The 19,682-nt window shown below is 51.3% G+C and overlaps 1 protein-coding gene across 1 annotated transcript; it reads right to left on the bottom strand.

Annotated features, from left to right (window-relative positions):
• Positions 1-7,196: 7,196 nt before the first annotated feature.
• On the bottom strand, positions 7,197-19,433 carry PLA2G2C (phospholipase A2 group IIC; the record flags this gene model as incomplete). Its single annotated transcript, XM_080920789.1, has 4 exons — positions 7,197-7,360; positions 15,008-15,111; positions 16,685-16,829; positions 19,394-19,433. The coding sequence occupies 4 exons, from the start codon at positions 19,431-19,433 to the stop codon at positions 7,197-7,199; spliced, it is 453 nt and encodes a 150-aa protein (XP_080776915.1).
• Positions 19,434-19,682: the final 249 nt, after the last annotated feature.

The following is a 19,682-nucleotide window of genomic DNA, read 5'->3' as shown; positions in this document are numbered from 1 at the left end:
ACCATAACCTTCACACATGGTGCCCTGTGGTGTGCCAGGAGAGATGAGGATGTATCAAGTGTGGGGGGTCCCTGGTGTGCCCCGGAGGCCCTTCAGGTAGAGCTGGGGTGAAAGACCAGAGCCTTGAGGGGTCTCCCTGCTCCCACCGTCTGTCTCTCCTTTGTTACTCCGACTCAGTCTTCCTGTGCCCTAAGGTTGTCAGCTGAAGCTGGAAGACGATACTCTCCTTGCTCCCTTGGGTCCACTCCTTCTCCAACTAGCTCCTGTCTCCCCTCATTCCCCTAGTCACGGACTTTGGGACCCTTAGGGTTTTTTTCTGTTTTTTAAAATGTATTATTATTTTATTGCTTATTCACTTTTTATCCCACTCACTGCCCCACTCCTGGTCATCCCCTCCCAAATCATTCCCCCTCCCCTTCTCCTCTGAGCAGGTGCCCCTCCCCCAGGGCTATCCTCAGACCTTAGCATTAGCCTCTGTGAGGTTAGGTGCATCCTCTCCCACTGAGGTCAGATTTATGACTGTTTTCTAGGACTTGGGTGACACCTGGTGGTCAGTATAGCTCACATCTAATGCTAGTCCCCATGTTGGCTTCCCTGCTAATGTTTAAGAACCACAGTGGGGTCCCTAACTCATAGACAGATCTCGCCCCAGGTAGCCAGCGTTCCCTTGGAGCAAAAGAATATTACCTCAACCATCTTGTCATAGCCACCAATACTACCTCTCAAAACCACCAGACTTTCAGGCAAAGGCTGTGAACTAGGTGGTACCCAGTCCAGCCACATGGCTCTGGGCAAGTCACTGCACTCTGTGGCTGGTGTGTGTACAGCAGAGGTCTGGGCATTGGGGGTGACATGCATGCCCTGCCTAGTACAGGATTCGGGATGAAGGACAGAAAGTGTCAGAGCAGGTGATGAAACCCCTGGCTTGGGTGTTGATCACCCAAAGGGTCCTTAAGTCAGATGGGCAAATAGGAGGAGGAAGAGGAAGATGTGGATTGGCCGTGACCTTCCCCACAAACAGAAACCTGGCAGAAGCCACACTGAGGGTTAGTGAGCGGTCTGGTCCCTGATTAGGGGGTGGGAAGAGGTTGGAGGGAACTTAAAGAGGAGGGAGAAGGGAGGACACTTGCTTCCCAAGCCTCTTCACCCTGTGCTGGGCTGGGCTGGGCCGAACAGAGCCGGGCTCAGTGTGCATGTATACAGTAGGTGCTGAGCTGGCGCTATTTACTCAGCCCAGCCTTGACTGTGAACATCGTCTTCCTCCCCAGAGGCTGACACGGCGACACCAGCTGTCAGGCTCCCCGATTGTGGCTTCCTAACAAGCAGCTGATGCCACCGATTGTGACAAGCGAGGTTCTGGAGAGAAAATACTGAAGCTTCCTAGAATCAGAGACAGGATCCTGGCAAAATCTAACCAGACCTCCCTAGAACGGTCACCATGCAAGAGCAGGCAAGATCTCAGTCCCGGGATGTCAGTCAAGGATTAACTAAGCAGCTATTATATATAAATACACTGTGCTCCAAGCTGCCTTGTCTCTTCTGCCTGGCAGCCGCCTGAGTTGGGTAATCTTCACTGCTTCTTTATAAATGAGGCGTCTAACACCCAGAGAGACTACATAAGTTATTCATCACCATCCAAGAATTGCTCCCTGACTCCATTAAGCCATAACCTCAGAAAGCTTCTGGTCCAATGTTTCTCTCCTATATAGGGAGAGATGGGATGTGTCTTAGGTATTTTTTTCTGTGACAGAGATTCTGGCAGAAGCTACTTAAGAAAGGAAGGGGTTGTTTTGGGCTCTTAAGAATTTGTTTGAGGGCATACATAGTTCCATTATGCTAGAGGAGGCATGGGAGCCAGAGCTTGTGGCTGCTGGGTATATTGATTTACAGTTAGGGAGGAGAGAGAAAAGAGGAGGGGGGAGGGAGAGGAGGAAGGGTGAAGGAGGGAGGAGGGAGAAGGGAGGGTGAAGGAGGGAGGAGAGAGGAATAAGAAGAGAGGGTGAAGGAGAGAGGAGGGAGAGAGACAGAGGGAGGAGGGAGGGGAAGGAGAGAGGAAGGAGAGGGAGAAATGCTAATGACCAACTAGCTTTCTCCATTACCCCTTTTTAGTCCATCTGGGTCTCTAGCCATGAAATGGTGCCTACCATATTCAGAGTTGGGCTTAACTCCTCAAACTACCCCAGAAACACCCTCAAAGGAGCATTCAGAGGTAAGGCGTATCTCCTAGGTGAGTTCAAATCTGACTGGTTTGTAAGGAAGTAGACATCATGGGAAGTGAGCGAGATTTCAAATCTGAGGATGAGGCTTGCCTCCTGGTGCTGTGCAGACTCGAGCCTTCATTTTCACCAGTGGCAGGAGAGTGAATAACTGGTTCCGAGGATCTCCCAGTGGTCAGTAAGACCATGCATGAATGAATGCACAGGATTACACAAGCACCAGCTACTCACCACAGTGAGGCAGCTAGAGGAGGAGGTCCCCCTCTGTGGTGGCTATTCCTGGTTGTCAGCTTGACTAGATCTGGAATGAACCACGATCCAGAATTGGAAGACTCACCTGTGATCCTGATCTTGAGGCTGGGAGACACAAGTTTCTGACCTGGATCTTGGCATGGAAATCTTGAGGCATGGTGGCTATGAATCCCAGGACACTAGGACAAGGACATCTCTGAGTTCAAGGTCATCTGGGTCAAAGCAAGTCCCAGATCCAGGTGTGGTGGTACACACCTTTAATCTTGGCCACACTGTCTGCTGGAGACCTACATAAGGACATTGGAAGAAGGGCCTCTTCTTCACCTCCCTGCCTTGTGAGACTGAGCAACCGCTAGATCTTTGGACTTCCATTCCCAGATGCTACTGACCATTGTTGGGGAGTTGGACTATAGACTGTAAGTCATCAACAAATTCCATTATTATATACACTACCCACAAGTTCTGTGACTCTAGAAAACCCTGACTAATGTGCCCTCATTCCAGCCTCTGTCTCCTCTGAATCACAAGCCACTTCTTTTGTGTCTCTTGGGTATAGCCAGAACCAGAAACGAGACTTCCAGAAGGGCAGCATTGAGCCCAAGAGTGGCCTCTAAGCTCTCCCTTTCCCAGTTCTGGGGTCTTCTGGGATCAGCCTGAGATGGGGACTCTTGGACATGGTCAGGTTCAAGTTGTTGGCCAGCATGCTGGCTGGGTGATGGAGACCGGCACTGGACTGTGTGTGCCTTGGGATGGGTCAGGAGTTGCTGCTGTGTACTAGACCAATGCTCAGAGGCTACCTGTGTCAGCAGCAGCCTGGGGTCACATCTCTTGTTTCCACACTATGCTCCCAACACCTCAGACATGTAGCTCCAAGGACCGAGGTCAGGCTTCTCACTGACCGTTAAGCTCTCCTGGATTTGACCGGACAAAGTTCTCTATTACACCCTCAAAACACCATGTCCTTCCATCATCCTTCAGAGTTACTTACAGACTCTTTCACATCCCAACATCCTCTTTAAAACACATATATATATATATATACACGCACACAGTGTTTTTTTTGGTTTTTTGTCTGTGTGTATGTGGGTCATGTGAATGCCTGATGCCCAAGGGTAAAAGAAGAGGGTGCCGGATCCCCTGGAACTGAAGCTACCGATGATTGTGAGTTGTTACCATATGAACACCAGAACTAGAAACAGGTCCCCAGCAAGAGCAACAAGTGTTTTTAAGAGCATGCTGTCTCTCCAGCCTCTCCAGATGCCTTCGTCCCTCCACCCAAATTCACATACACAACAGTGACAGCAAGGGAAACAGAATCACCGCTCTTGTGAACTTCTGTTCTGATGGTGGCAAAGCATATAAAGAAGGATGGGCGTGGTGCATTGGGGGAGGGAGAAACCACGGGAGGGAAGCCGGGGCGGGGCTAGCCCTGTAGATAGGTCACGTATTACAGAATTGAGCTGCAGGGGAATCAACTAAGGCAAGGTGGGGGAAGAGTGGCTCTGGCATCCTGTTGAGGCACGGATGAGGAGCACAAACCAGGAGGCTGAGTCTAAATTTTTCCTCTTGTATTTTATTAACGTGTAATCATTTCGTTTGAGTATTTTGTCAACACAGAATCGGGCTGTGCTGGCAAGGCCGTGCCAGCAGCTTGAAGGTGGGATGATGGATTTGAGAAGAATCCAATGCCCCCCTAATCCTCCCACCCCCTGTCCTGTATTATCCTCCATGCATCTACCTGGGGTGGGGATCCACACAGCACACTCAGCCTTCTCAACTCCTCTTCTTTAGGGTCTCAGACAAAATGTCAGCCCCACCTCGTCCCTGCATTCCTTGAAGGAACCTTCTTCCCAGATAGTGGCCGCTGCTCCTAAGCAGACACTTACCTCCACACCTCCCAAGCTATTTGGTCCTTGTGTCCTTCCTCCCAGTCTGACTGCTCCCTCGAGTAGACAGAATTTCTTCTCTACCCCCATTGCAGGCCTGGCAGTCCCTGGTGTGGTCGAATGGCTGCCCTTCCAAGAAATCGATGATTTCCTGCAAGCACCAACATGCCCTAACAGTCCCTGCTCTGATTCCCGGTACAATGCTGACTGGGGCTCACGCCGCCCTCCAAAACGCGTCCCATCTGTTTCCAGTGTAGAGACTGGCCCCAGTGGCGGAAGAGACCTGGGTCTCACAGAGCAACCCAGCCCTCCACGCTGAGTATCATCCTGGCTTCTCTCCTTCCATCTCGGCTGCCACCCAGACATCTTTCCAGGTCAGAACCAGTCTCTGACCCCTGAGAAGGTGACAGGCTCTAGCTTAACCTAACCACATCGGGATGCCTGAGCCCTTCCCTGATGTTCCTAGGTCTCAGATTCCTGCCTCCCTGCCTCACCCCCATGACTACTTGCTGTACAAGGCTAGGTTGGGGAAGAAAAATGAGTATGTGGTTTGAGCGAGGTAGAACCCAGGGCCTGGACTCCCAGCCCCTCTGCTGACCTTGCTGTCTCCGTGTGCTTGGCTTTCTCAGCCCAGGGTTTAGCCTTTGGCATCGGTAGAAGCTGTCATGGCTCTCAGAGTTCTCCCTGGAATTCAAACTTCTCAGACTTGAAGTCTGTGTGTGTTTCTTTAAATCTCCAAATCCCTGCTGCTCAGCACTGTACATGGCACACAGTATGGGCTCAAAACACATATGTTGGCTGACCTACTAAGTGAAGGGAGCCCCATGTGTTCTTTACCACTATACAAATCAATTTCCTCCACTACCTCCTGAGGAGAGGGAACGGGGCAAGTGGGCACATTCCCATGGTCTCCATGTCTGGCCCTGGCTCTGAGAACCTGACAGTAGCTTGTGAATAAAGACCAGCACCACCCACTTGTGAGGTAGCTTCTTGAGTTCAGCCATCTGAGGAACGAGATCCACCTTGCCACCTTGCCGGCAGGATCGAACCTGAGTTCATGTTCCTGGGTGCGGGAACCTAGCTCCGGTCCTGCTTCTTCCGGTGTTTCATGCTGGTCTGTTAACCAGTAAGGGACGTAAAGATGTTCTTATCCTATTATCTGAACTAAGGCACACAAGTCATAATGTGCTGCCTGTATTGACTGACTACTTGCAGCTTGCCCGCTCCTTCATTCTAAATTCTAAGCCAAAGTCCAGGAGGGGACCTAGCCACAAAAAGCTGACTCAAAGACCCCGAAACCAGGCGACCCTGCTAATGCCCAGTCGCCAAAGTTCCTTTCCTCGCTCAGCCCCTTATGTGAAGATTTGATCTGTCAGTGCAACAGCTTACTCCAATGCCCCTCGCTTTGTGTTCCCATCCTATAAAAAATGTACACTTTCCCTTCGGGGACACGGTTCAGATCCTGAACCGGTGCTGAGCGCTCACAACACAAAGCTTCCATTTAAAGCTTCCACATCTGAAGTGAGTGTTCTAGGCTTTCACTCTGAACCCAGCAGCTGTGTAATCAGCCACCCTGAAGCATCACAAAAATGGGGCTTCCTGTACGGGGCTCACGGTTCTGTGTGTTACAGCTCAGCCAGGGCTGGGCGGGCCTCTTCCATGCTTGTACATTCTCTGAGCCCGCTGATCTGCTCATGCTAACGCTCACCCAGCAAGCCCTCATCATCCAAGAGGCTGAGCCCAGGCTCCCTCCTGGTGGATGCAGGGGTCTGGACAGCAGACCTGCCCTCCACCTCAGAGGCTGAAGCCTGCACTTTAGATCTCCACTTTCGCTACACTAGCGAGCAGAGTCTCGGATTCAAGGGATGAAACAGAGACTCTGCCCTTTTCAGATGTGCTGAGCGCTAGGGCGCGAAAGGCAAATGTCACCATACAGAGAGGCAGGCATGGTTACAGCCATGTCCACCACCCACCACTCCAGCCTGGCACCATGAACGCCAGACTCCAGCTCGGTTAGACCTTCCTTGTTTACTAGGTTTAAGTCTTACAGAACCAAAGGCTCCTAAACTGGGGTGAGGGCTTTGGGTGCTTTGGATCACTGTCCCGAATGTCCGCTTTCCATTTCTTGATGCCATCCTCACCATGACATCTTTGTGGCACTGGTGCTCACCACTGTTCTAACAGTGCCCCACCTCCCTCGACAGGACAGACTGCTGGGGGTTTTTCGGAGATCAGACCTGGAGCAAATGAAGACTAGACTCCAGGCAAGGCTCTCGGGACTGTATTTTCTAGGACTCCTGCTCAGTTCCCAGCCAGACCTGGGCGGAGGACTTGGTTCCCCAGTCAGACACACATCCTGACCAGGACTGAGAATATGGGGGAGTTTAGGCTGAATCCTGGGGCTCTCTGCTCTTCCTAGGGAAAGGGTTTGAGAGTACCTTTCAGCCCAATCCCCATGTCCCTCTGTTTTCTTTTCATTTAAAAATAATTTTTTTTTTTTTTTTTTTTTTTTTTTTTTTTTTTTTTTTTTTGTGGCAGGGTCTCAGGTAGCTCAAGATAGCCTTGAACTTACCGTATAGTGGAGGTTACCCCTGACCTCCTGTCTCTCCTGCCTCCACCTCTCAAATGCTGGGGTTGCAGGATGCCCGCCCCCCTGCTCCCCTGTGTCCTTGCTTCCTACTGCAGCAATGTATCACTTAATTGCCAGAAACCCAGGGTCTGTTTCCAGGACAGGATTTCTCTACCTCCAGTCCCCTAATGACAGAGAAGACAGTCCCCAGACAGCAAGGCTGAGCGGCAGGAGCCTGGGGACTCTTGGAGGGAGACGGGGATGGTGGCCTGCCTAGCACTGGAGTTTGTCCCTGCCACACTGTGGCCTGGTGGGGAAGAGCTGCTTGAAGGCTTTCTCGTAGGTGGCCAGGTTCTCCTTGAAGCAGTACACAGACTGTTTGTCACACTCACAGGCCTTCTGCCCGCAGAAGCAGCTGCCACCCACGGTGCATCCACCTGTGGAGACATGGGGCAGCGTCACTGGGGGAGCCTTCGGCCCATCCAGCAGCTGGGTTTAAGGTGGGGAAGGGCTGAGGGCCCAGGGGAGGACAAAGGAAGGAATGAGGAGTGTTCTTTCTGTGTTCACAGCCCTTCCCCAATGGCATCCTACCATGCCACAATGAACAGGCACGTCGGAGGAGGTAAAGGGATGCAGAGGAAGGGCTGCATGTTGCGGGGTGAGTTACTGCACCCAGGCAGCATCCCAGTCAAGGGAACAGGCAGGACTCAACCTCCCAACCCCCAAGGCCCATCTATCTGAGGCCTGACATCCCAGGTGGTGTCCGGAACATCTCCAATTGCAGATGTTCAAACCTACCCTGCATGCCTGAGCCATGGCCACTGAGCCTGTACCTCTTCAGCCTTGGGAATGACCCCAGCAGGCCCCAGCAGCTCTCTAGGAGCCCTCTCCTCCTTTGACTCGGTTTCCCATGTGCTAGCAAGTCCCGCAGATATCCCCCTGTTTAAACCACTTCACGCTCTGCTCTCTTTTGTCCAACATCCTGGGTCACACCCACCTACTTGTCGCCCTCCCCACCCCCAATACACTGTGTCACTGTCAGTTCTACCTCCTTAACGAGGGGAAAGGAACAAGGAGCATCAAAATGTCAGCTGAATCGCATCCACTCTCCTGTTTAAAGCCAGGCTGTAGTTTCCAGGCTTCAGTGGAAGTGGTGACCCTCCTTTTGTGGCTGTCCACAGTCCACAGGCCACAGGTGGTCCCCTTGCTGGTTTCATCTGCACCCTGATTTGTTGTGTCCTCCTCTACCCTGCAGAGGTGAGACTCTATGAAGCCTGGTGCGTCACAGTGGCTCGTCCTGCAGAACAGAGCCAGCCCATGGGAGCTCCTCACGGTACTGTCACCAAAAAGCAAATGAAGCCCCGAGGACTTTAGACTCGGAGCTGAGCTTAAGGACAAGTAGACTGAGTCGTCACAGTCCTCATGCTTTGTGTGTGTGTTTACATGTGCATGTATGAGCACATACTAGGGTCTCTGAAGACACAACTCCCCTCTATAGAACTCTACCTAGGTCTGCTCTGAGGCAGGAGGATGCCAGACCTGGAGCATGTATTCTGCGGCTGGCTAATCTGACAGTCTCCTTTGACCAGGTTCAAAAAATGAACAGCATAGTAAGGCCCCCTCCTAGGATACTGGTCACCATGGCTGCGGCTCACAGCAGGAGTGTGTGCCCTGGATCTGCTGCACTGACACTGGTACCTCGGGCTTCACATAAACAAAGAAGCAAGCCTCTGACTGCTGGAGCAGTGCAGTCTGTCTCTCTGCTGACCCCCTCACTGCAGCCCACAATCCCACTGCGGCTGTCCTCCACTCTTGTCTGGAGACTTTATTTCTAGGGTGCACACCACCCACCACCTCACACCTCAGCTGCCCCTCACCACACTCCCTCGGGAAGGTGCCAAGGACAGGGAGCCTGTGCTCACATCCCCTTCTCCATCTGTGAAGGTCTGCCCAGACCCATCAAGTTCCAGCTCCCTAGGGCTCACCACCATCTCAGCCCCATTCACGAACCTCTCCCTCCCTGTCCACAGCACACCTGTGTGCTGCCAAGGTCACAGGTGGGGGTGGGGGTGGGGAGGCTGCTCGAATGCAGGCCTCTGGGGACCTGGTGCTGCCATCCAGGAAAGCCTGACCCTGAAGCGAGGTGTTCTCCTCTGTGTCCTCTTTTCTGCTTAGCTCTTATTCCTTTTCCCTTACTATTCAATTCCCTCTGCTCATCCTCCTTGGATCACGTGAGCGGTGCTTGTCTGTGAGCCATGTGTGTGCCTGGTGCCCACAGCAGTCAGCAAAGGGTGTCAGAGCTCCTGAGACTGCAGTTCCTGATGGTTGTGAACTGCTGTTTGGGTGCTGGGAATGGAGCCCAGACCTTGGACCAAAGCAATGTGAGTCCTTAACCACAGGACCATCTTCCCAACCATTTTAATTCTTTCATTCTTGAGACATGGTCTCATGTAGCCCAGGCTGGCCTTAACTCACTCCTGTGTCACTCCAAGACGACTCTGAACTCCTGAACCTCCTACCTCCACCATCTTCCAAGTGCTGAGATGCTAAGCGTGGTTATTTCATGCAGGGCTTCGTGTGTGCTAGGCAAGCATTCTACCAAATGAGCTGCACCCCCAGCTCTCTTTGGGTCCTTTCTACTGTGTGACTAAATCCTCTCCTGTATACATCAGAGACTGTGTCTCGCTCATTATTGATCTCCAGCCCCTATTGCTGGTCAGAGCTCAATCACCGTTTGCTAGAGCATTCAGCAACTGCACTGATGTGGCCCGTGGACCCTGGAAGCCAAGTTCTAGACCCCAGTCTGTGATTTACACACTTTATGATCTTAGGTTGCTGCTTCTCCCAAAGTGCGCCTCCTTAGCTTTTAGAAGGGATAAATATGTCAGCATCGCCTACTGAATGAGTTCATCCAGCCACTCATTAAACAAACAGGTATCAAACTCCTAGCACGTGACTCACTTTTGTCTAGAGACTGGGGGCACAGACACAAGCAAGCTCACCTCCAGACTGCACAGGCCCAAGAGCACCATACCATATGGACCCTGAGAACTGAGTTTCCCCCATAACAAGAAGGCATACCCCTATTATGTTTAAATATGAATATTCCCCCATGGATGCATGCATTAAACACTTGGTCCCCAGAAGGTGGCACTATGTGAGGGAAGGTAGAAACTTTAGGAAGTAGGCCCTTGCTGGAGGTGGGCCACTGGAGGGGGATTCTGAAGGCTGAATCTGGTCCTGGCCTGTCTCCCTGGCTTCGTATGTGCATTGAATACTCTCTGTCGCATGTTCCCACCGCACTGTACTGATCCACGTCACCACCAGCCCACAAACAACAGAGCCAAGGACAATAGACCCAGGTGTGTGAAACTGTGAGCCAAAACTCAATCCCTGCCAGCGTTAAAGTTGTTCTCTTGGGTCTACCAATGGAAAGACCCAATTAACACAGAAATCGAGCTTGGGGACCATTGGAAATGAACTACATGAGATGGCCTGGGGCTCTGTGGGCAGAGGTACAGTGCTATAGACTGGGTATGAAATGGCCCCATAGGCCTGTGCATTGAAGGCCCAGGTCCTTGGCTGGCAGTGCCTGTTTGGAAAGTAAAGAAGGCTTTAGCTGGAGGGTGGGGTCTAGCTGAAGGTCACTGTTAGCAAGTCTTTTGGGGGAGCAGGGTGGGGGGCTGTGGGTTGTCCCCTGCATGTCTTCTGCTCAGAGGCACAGGGCCAAGTAATGGCTGAACTTCCAGAAACTGAGTCAAGTTAGCATTTCTTCTGGGCTCTGCTTGACTCAGTATAAAAGGGTCTGCTTGCCCACTTCTCACCCTCTTCCCTCTCTGTCCCTTCTCTCCCCATTCCCCTCCTCCTCTCTACATGTTCATAGCAGGTCTCTATTGCTGCTCTACTCTCTCTCTCTCTCTCTCTCTCTCTCTGCCTTTTTTTATTTCTACTCCCTCAACTCCCCTCCCTATGCCCTAAATAAGCTCTATCTAAATAAACTATTCTATACATACCTGTAGTATGGCTGGTACTTCAGGGGGAAGGGGTGCCCCAGCATGGGCCCGCAGAGGCACCCCCTACCCTGCACCATACTTCACTCTACACATTCCTGGCTTCCTTTCCTTTTTTCTTTCTTTCTTTCTTTCTTTCTTTCTTTCTTTCTTTCTTTCTTTCTTTCTTTTCTTTTCTTTTTTATAAAACACAACAAAGTTAAGTCTGAAACATTAGGCATTTTGTCATGGCCACTGGTCACATCCAAGGCTCTCGGGGAGCTGCATTCTAGCTGGGATGGTAGGAATCACCGTACAAATAAAGGAAGAAGTCACAAAGAAATTCCAGGGTGGGGTGAATGCTGGGAGAGAAAGGGGTGTGTCCCAGGCAGTAGAGGTGTGAAGAAAGCGGTCAGAAATGAGAAAGATCTTTGTAAACTAAACTTCCAGAAGTTAACACTTCTGCAAGCCCCCCCCCCCACAACTCCCAGAAGAGGTTTCTGCATCCTTTGGACACAGAGGGCCATGGTACTGGTGGCTAGAACCACTTTCTATCCCCCACTCTCAAACCCGCACAGCCAGGCTCCACCCTAAACATATGCATGCTTGTGTGGGTGGAAGGGGGTGTCAGTGTGCTGATCTCAAAGTCCCTCGCGAATGCCAAGTGCTTATATAAACCACCTCAGAGGAGGATCAGCCACGCTGTGGCAGCTGTCCCCTTCAAGAACACTGCCCCCTGGGCTCCTTCAAAGACTCTGTTGTGTGCTGATCTGAGTGGTCTTTTAAGCTGTGGACCCCAAGTTCTCTCCCTACCCCTCACCTACCAAGCCCTCCCCACAGTCCTCTCCACACTGGTTGCTAGGCAACCTGGGACCTGATTTGGGTGCTGGATTTCAGAACTGCTGGAGGCATTAACTCTTCCAGTGCCGCTCTCTGAACTGCAGTGTGGCCTGGGCAGGGAAGATGCTAAACTCCATAAGGTTCACCATAATGACTTTAGCCCCAGAGGGGTAAGCACCTGGCAGATGTCAAAGGAACTGTAATTAAGACAGAGAGGGGAAGATAGTCTGGAGTTTTGGGGATCTGACACCCTCTTCCGGCTTCTGTGGGCTCTGCATGCATGTGGTGCACAGACACACACACGGGAAAAACACACACACACAAATTTTTAAATTTTAAAAATAGTCCTGATGCTCTCCCACAATGTGAAAATCACAGCCTGGCCAAACCAGTCATCCCCAGGTCCAATGGCAGCACCAACTAAATAGCTGCATGGACCAGCCTCCCCAGGGGGTCACAAGAGGGGGCACTCCTGTCTGTCACTCAGCAACCTGGTGCAGGATGGGTGATTTCACCCCTGTCCACGGATGAGGAGACTCAGGCTTGGCTGGGAAGGTGAGGCTGTATTGGGAAGCTGAGGCTCCTTGGCACGAACAAATGTAAAGGTCTCATATGAGGTTAGACCTTAGGTCCGTTCACTGGGCTTCCGCAGCCAGGACAGAGCACCTCACCAGTTGTTAGAGGCCCAGAGACTTGCATTTGGGTAATAACCCTCACATCGATAACCCTTAGGCAGGGTAGCAGGGATGCAGAACCACCTGGACCCAAATCTCCATCCTCTCCCTGGCTGGGTGACCTTGAACATCCCACTTAACCTCTCTCTGAGCCTTGACATCCCATGCAACAGTAGGGAGAAGAGTGCCTATCTTAGGGGTCTATCCTGGGAACCAAGGTGAGCCATGCAAAGCACTTAGCTTTACATTGGGGTAGCCTCTGCTCTCGTTGCACAGGTGAGAAAACCAAGGCCCACGCGGCTCAAGCCAGGCAAGAAGGTCCAGGGCGCTGGGAGCCCCAGCATACAAGTCTTGATCTTGCCGGTCGTTCATCTGGATCAAGCCCTTCCCCTCCACGGGTCTCAGTCCTCTCAGTGTATCATCGAGAGGTTGGCTGGGGTGATCTCCGAGGGCATTTTCTGCCCTGGGGTTTCTTAAGCTACTGATCTCAGGAGAGTGGGCGTTGGGCCTGCCTTACTCTGCGTCTGGCTTTGGGGCCACAGTGGCAGTACGTGCTCAAACAAAGGCTGTTTCTGTATATCAGTCCTAAGTAGCAGCAGGCTGGACATCGGAACCCAGGCCACATGGTTCTAGGTTCCCTGCAGGGTAACACTGATGCCCTGGGGTACCTGAGCAGGTTTCCTCCTTCTCCTGAGCTCTGGGCAGGCCTCTCATTTGGTGAGCATGAGGCAAGACTCATGGGTTGCATGCCGGGAAGCTCCCAGGTCCTGCCTCTGTCTCCTGTCACTAGCTAGCACGTGCCAACCAGCGGGTGTGCCATCTGCCACGGCCGTTACCTGTCGCTAGACACCTTCTTCCCATCTCCTGGAGTTCTGGGGTGGGAGGTACAGTTTCCAGACCTACCTGACCCTCCTGAGCTGGCAGGGAACAGAGGAAGGGCAGAGGGTTGGCCTAGGCCTCAGTGGTGAAGGCTCTCTTTATGTACCAAGTCCCTCCGCTAGCCATGAAGGACTGTGTATTAGGCAGACTGAACTGAAGGCAATCTCCTATTTGGGGGTCTGAGCCCCGAGACGGTCACATTTCCTATCCCATAGCTGATGTTGAGGAGGAATCACAGTCCTTAGTTGGGCTGCATGTGCTAGGCTACAGCTCTGGGAGGGGGAGGGGTACTGGGCAGCCAATATGGAGTCCTGAGTCCTCTATCTCCAGGGATGAGTCAGGGGTAAGTGGTGGTCCTCTGGCTGATGCCCAGAAACACAGCTGAGCATACACCTGGGAGGAAGTGGGTCACTGTGCTCTAAGTCCTGGCGGGAGCTAGACTATGCCCTGTGAGGAGAAAGGAAGCATCCAGTGAGCTGGAAATACGAGGCCAGACAAAGGCTCCTGCCCACAGGGTTCAGGCTAGACTTGTCCTCACATGCCCACACCCTCATACCCAGGACATGTCCTCTTGAGTGGGCATTTTATGCTCCTATGTTCCCAGCCCCCTCCTGCGCAGTGCCTCACACCTAGTTACTTTTCTGTCCCTACCCACATTGGTCACGGTGCCTAGCATTCAGTCACCCTTAGCAAATATTTGTTCAACTGGAAGGCAACCAAAATGCCTCATAAGCACGTGACAGATAAAAAGGACGTTGGACGTTGTTGGGGCTGGGGTGATAATTCAGTGGTTAAAGCACCCAGGAGGACCAGAGTTCAGATACCCAGAAACCCAATGCTGGGTGGGTGAGGTGGTCTGTAATCCCAACCCTTAAAGGATCTCCACAGTAAGCTAGCCACATTGGGCAGCTGAGGGTTTGACTGAGAGACTCTGCCTTGATGAGTAAGGTAGAGGACAATTCCTAATCTCAATATCACATTTCCAATTATGTGTGCTCACACACAAGTGTACACACACACACACACACACACACACACAAGTGTACACACACACACACACACTAGGGCATGCATGCATGCACACATGCACGCCAAATATGCCAGTAATCTCAGCACTTGGGAGGCGGAGGCAGTAAGATCTCTGAGTTCGAGGCCAGCCTGGTCTACAGAGTTCCAGGACAGCCAGGGCTTCACAGAGAAACCTGTCTCAAAAAAAAAAAAAAAAAAAAAAAAAAAAAAAAAAACAAAAAAACAAAAAAAAAAAAAAACCAACCAACCAACCAACCAACCATCCAAACAAACAAACCAAACCAAACCCAAACCATACCACACACACATGAAAAATGGAATGGGGTAGGGGGGATGCTCTCAACAGCCACAGTTGCCTAAAGAAATTGCAAGTCAACGGAATCCACAGTTAACTCTTTGTTGGTCCATAAGGAAGGGTGGGCTCTGGGTTCCTGGTAGGAGCTGAAATTCAGCAGTGGGCAAACAAGACCAGGAAAAATCAAGCGAGGACTCTCCAAGAAGCTCTAACTTTCGGATCTACATAGCTTACCCCTACCCCCCTCTGCATCTGCTTTTTAGATCTCAAAGCACTTGGGACACTTTCATTCCCTAAGATGATCAGTGGGCTAACAAGGGCGCGACTGTTAAGGACCAGCCCAGGTCACACTGTTTTCCTGCAGGGAGAGCTACTCACAGGTCACAGTCCCGTTGACAATGGTGAACTGGTAGGCATTCAAGATGGGCTGGCAGCCATATTTCTTAAGCTTGTGGTAGCAGCAGTCATGAGCCCAGCAGCACCTAGAGGTGGGGAAAGAGAGGTGAGGGGCTGTGCCAGTGTGTAGGTGTCCCTGGCTGTGAGCAGAAGAACACTAAGTGAGCCCTGGGAGGGACTTTACCTGTTCACTTCTCTAGGCCTGAAGGCACTGGAGCTGGGGAGGTGAGTAACTGATACGTCTGCCCTTTTATGGCTGTCCCATGTATAAGTGGGCTCTCAGCCCTTTGTGGCCTTGGGCTAATGGTGCGCGGTACTGAACGAAGCTTTGGCCTCCAACAGACAAGCTACAGGAGGTAGGAAATGACAGGAGTGGCCCTGGAAATGGGTGGATCTCTGTCCCAGGCCAGGTCTGCTCTCCCTAGGGGTGGGGGCTGAGCAACTCTTAGTCTGGGAACCTCTCTGTCCTCAGCTGTAAGGTGGGGTACACTGAGGCTGCTGTCTCCTGTGTTCACCGTGAGGGCTGAAGCCTGAATGCAGATCAGTGGTTCAGTTCTGGGTACACGGTGAACATATCACAAGTGCCAGTGGCCTTCTGTGGCTCCACAGACAAGCTTGGGGACTTACGTTTTATATGCTAGGCCAGTGTTTCTCAACCTGTGGGCCGTGACCCCTTCAGGGGGGTCACATATCAGGTATCCTATATATTAGATATTAATAGTAGCAAACTTACAGTTATGAAGCAGCAATGAAATAATTTTATGGTTGAGGGGGGGTCACCACAACATGAAGAATTGATTCAAGGGTCAGCGTGAAGAAGGTTGAGAATCACTGTGCTAGGCCCTGCTGTGAGGTCATGCCAAGGGACATTTCCTCTCTTAATTTTTCAAATGGGAAAAGACACACACTATCCAGTCTCACCACCGAGCCTGCTCCCAGGCTGTAGTAACGTTTGCTTTTTCTAAAACTCCATACCGCCCACCCTCAGATCCCTTGAGCTGTCCTGGAAGCCAACTTTGTACTGTATGATTGCCTCCAGATGGACAACTTTTTCCAAACTGGGCCACTTGGCTTCACTCTCCTAAAATATGGAATTAGGCTGGAAGATAGCAGGGCAGTCTCACTGGGCCCATAATCTTAAAATAATAGAGCAGAGAGCAAAGAGCATCTTTGCTAGGTGAGTGGGAAAGGCGTCCAGAGCGCTGCGTAACACCGGGGCTCTGGCCGGAGGCTATCAGCATAGGGTTTGCGGTAATCTCTGTGCTATGACTGTCCAGCAGGGATGAGGTTCTGGGTTTGAGCGGTACACGGTGGCATATGCCTGGAATCTGAACACATGGGAGGCCGAGGCAGGAGGGTCCAGAGTTCAAGTCCAACCTGGACTATATAGTAAGTTAGGAGTCAATAAGAGTTGGAAGATAGGACCTTGTCTCAAGATGGTAACAACACACAGGCCACACTAAGGACCTTGGGCAGTGTCACAGGTCACACAGAGGAAAGTGGCTCGGCTCTGGCTTTCTCAAGACTGACCCTGCCATCCTTTTCAGTCTCCTGCTACCTTGAAATTGTTTCTGCAGGATTCCCAATCCCCTCTCCCCGGCTGTAAGCCTGTACTTTGACACAGACACAATAGGGGTCAGCCCAGATCGTCCGCATCACCTGTCTGTGGCATCCACAGGGGTCCCTCTGCCCCCAAGTCCACAGTAGCAGCCGTATCCGTAATAGGAGAAGAAGGCACTGCGCCCTGTGATGTGTTTGACCATCCTCTGGAACTGCCAGAAGCTGCTGAGGGTGGAGGTTGTCCCTGACAAGGAGAAAACAATAGATGAGAAGAGACTGAGGCCCCACAGGCCTTGCTGGAGTGTTTGCAGAGGGGCGGGCAGTCCAGAGCCCTCCCACAAGACATCCTTCACAGGAGAGAAATAGGATCCCTATTACTCCATCACTCAGAAAGTGTCTTGCTAACAAGGATGGGGTCCAGGCTCCCCAACTGTCAGGGGCTGCTCTGTCACCATCCAGGTCATACCAACATTAACTGGGGAAATTAAAAGCCACGGGTCCCAGTCTGTAGCCAGTGTTGTCTCTGTGGACACTGATTCTATTAGACCCCCTATTTTGAGAGCACAGGTAGTATTCAAGATGAGCGTGCATAATCTAGTCACGAGGCCAACGGCTGCATGGTTAGGCACAGCTCCTAAGGAACCAGCTTCCTGAGAGACCCTCAACAGAGAGTCTGATGTTCCAGTCAGTCCCTCCTCTAAGGAGCATCAGGGGGTTAGAGTCTCACAGGAGAAGCACAACACAGGGGTAAAAAATAGGAAAACACCACTGATCTAGTCTGTAAAACGGCAAATACACACAGACCCACCAATTCTCGTTTTGTTTGAATCAACAGGGTCTTGTCTTACCACATAACCCTGCCTGGTCTGGAAGGCCCAGTCTCAAACCTTTCCTCCCTGTCTTCGAGGTACTGCACTTTACAGGCATGCCATGTATCGGTAGGCTTTGCCACCTTTACAGAATGCTCACATGACACACAGAGAGGCGTATGCAAGGGTGTTTGCTGACAGTGTGGTGTGTAAGATCAGAACAACAGAAATGCCATATGTCCACCCACAGGAGAGTGGTCACCAAAGCACATGACTTGGGGGGATTTATCACTTTTAATAGCTGAACTTCAGGAAGTGAGACTGGAGTAGATGGAGAAAGAACCAGGCTGCGTGCATTTTGCATACTTCTAGGTACCTTTCTTTATAAGCATGTTGTGGTGGTTTGAATAAGAATGGCCCCACAGGCTCATATATTTTACATGTATGGTCACCAGGGAGTGGAACTGTTAGGGAAGGATTAGTAGGTGTGGTCTTGTCAGGAAGTGTGTCATTGAGAGTGTGATCTTTAAGGTTTCAAAAGCCCATACCAAGCCTAGTCTCTGCATCTCTCTGCTTGCTGATTAGAATGTGGCTCTCAGCTACTTCTCCAGCACCCAGCATGATGATAATGGACTGAGTCTCTGAACCTGGAAGGGAGCCCCAGCTAAATGTTTTCCTTTATTTCCTTTATAAGAGTTTCCTTGGTCATGGTGTCTCTTTGAAGCGATTGAACCGTGACTAAGACAGATGTTTTATTTTGTTACAGCATTTTGACTGTATGTGTGTGTGTGTATGTGTGTGCGTGTGCAGACCTAAGTGTGTATATGCACATGAGTGTGCGTGTGGACATAAGTGTGCACATGCTCACACAAGTGAGTGCAGGAGTGTGTGCGTCTGCAGTCTCCAAAGCAGGTGCTGTGTCTACGTATAGAAAAGTACTGGTGTCTAAGAAGGCTGTGTCTTCGTTACTGTATATTTTAGAATATATAAATAATAATAATAATAACATGCATAATCTAGCCACAAGGCCAACAGACTGCACGGCTATGTACAGATCCTTAGAAATCAGCTTTCTGAGAGAACCTCAACAGAGACGCTGCTGTTCCCATCCTGGTAGGCAAGCCCTCTACCGGCGGGGCTAGGCCCCCAGCCCTGCGTTGGTCCCCCAATTATGGGTTTATATCCAGTTTATGAGACAAACACAGCAAACGCATAAACTCAAAGGAGAACTGTGAAAGTGATGGAGGGGGTTTGCTTAAGTTCTCCCCACCCCCTCAGTACTGAGTACTGAGTCGATGCCTTGACCTGAACCCTCCATCCTCCTGCCTCCACTTCCCAAGTGCTGAGATTACAGGCCACCTTGCTTAGTGTGATTTTGAAAGCTGCAAAGCTCACACTAGCAACTCGAGGAAAGAGCAAGACCTGATTTTGATCATGTCTGACTTGCAGAACCCTGAAGATACTGCAGCCTTGCTGAAACCAGTAGGAAACTGGCTGGGTTTTGTTTTGTTACACAGACCTCGGATGGCTCCCAGGAAGCCCTTGATCACCTTGGAGAGGTGTGCAATCTGAATTCCTGGCATCAGAGACTCCACCCAGTTTGACTGAGTACCCCACTAGGTACTTCCGGTAGCCAGGATGAGCTACCAGCAGAGCTACCCCAACTGGCTAGAATCACGCCTGCTGCTTTTGCAATGCTGCACACACAACTTTAAATAAAGGCAGCCAGAATGGGAAGGAAGGAAGCCTCCCAGGCAGGGCGTGCTGACACCACAGTCAAACATCATTTTCAGTACGTGGTCTCTGGATTCCAAGGTGTTCTCTGAGGGCCCAGCACAACGGACACACTACCAGAGGACCGAGAACTCTGGAAGGAGCCTGGTTCTCTCCTGCATGCCTGCCTTGCACCCTCCCTTCCCTCAGCGCTCCCTGGGAGGGGAGGGGCCTGCCCTGTGACACAAGCAAGGCTTCCTGCGTTCTCCCTGATGGTTTCACTTACAGCAGAAGATGAAGATAAGGAAGACAGCGACGCCCTTCATTCCTGAGGAGACCAGGAGGTCCATGGTGCCTGGGCCTCACCTTCATCTGCCAGTTTGGCTCCTGTTTGGGGAGGAAGTAAGAGGCCATGTGGATACAAACCACCATCATGGTAATTATTGGGGGGGGTATGGCTACACCCCCTTGTTGACTTTAAATACCTGTTAAGGGTTTACACTCTACTTAGACCATAGAGTTCCCAAATAAAAGTTACAAAAACCAGGCTGGAGAGATGGCTTTGCGGTTAAGAG

The sequence above is a fragment of the Micromys minutus genome (assembly GCF_963924665.1).
Source record: "Micromys minutus genome assembly, chromosome: 9".
Classification (NCBI taxonomy): domain Eukaryota; kingdom Metazoa; phylum Chordata; class Mammalia; order Rodentia; family Muridae; genus Micromys; species Micromys minutus.
This window is presented reverse-complemented; position numbering and strand designations above follow the sequence as displayed.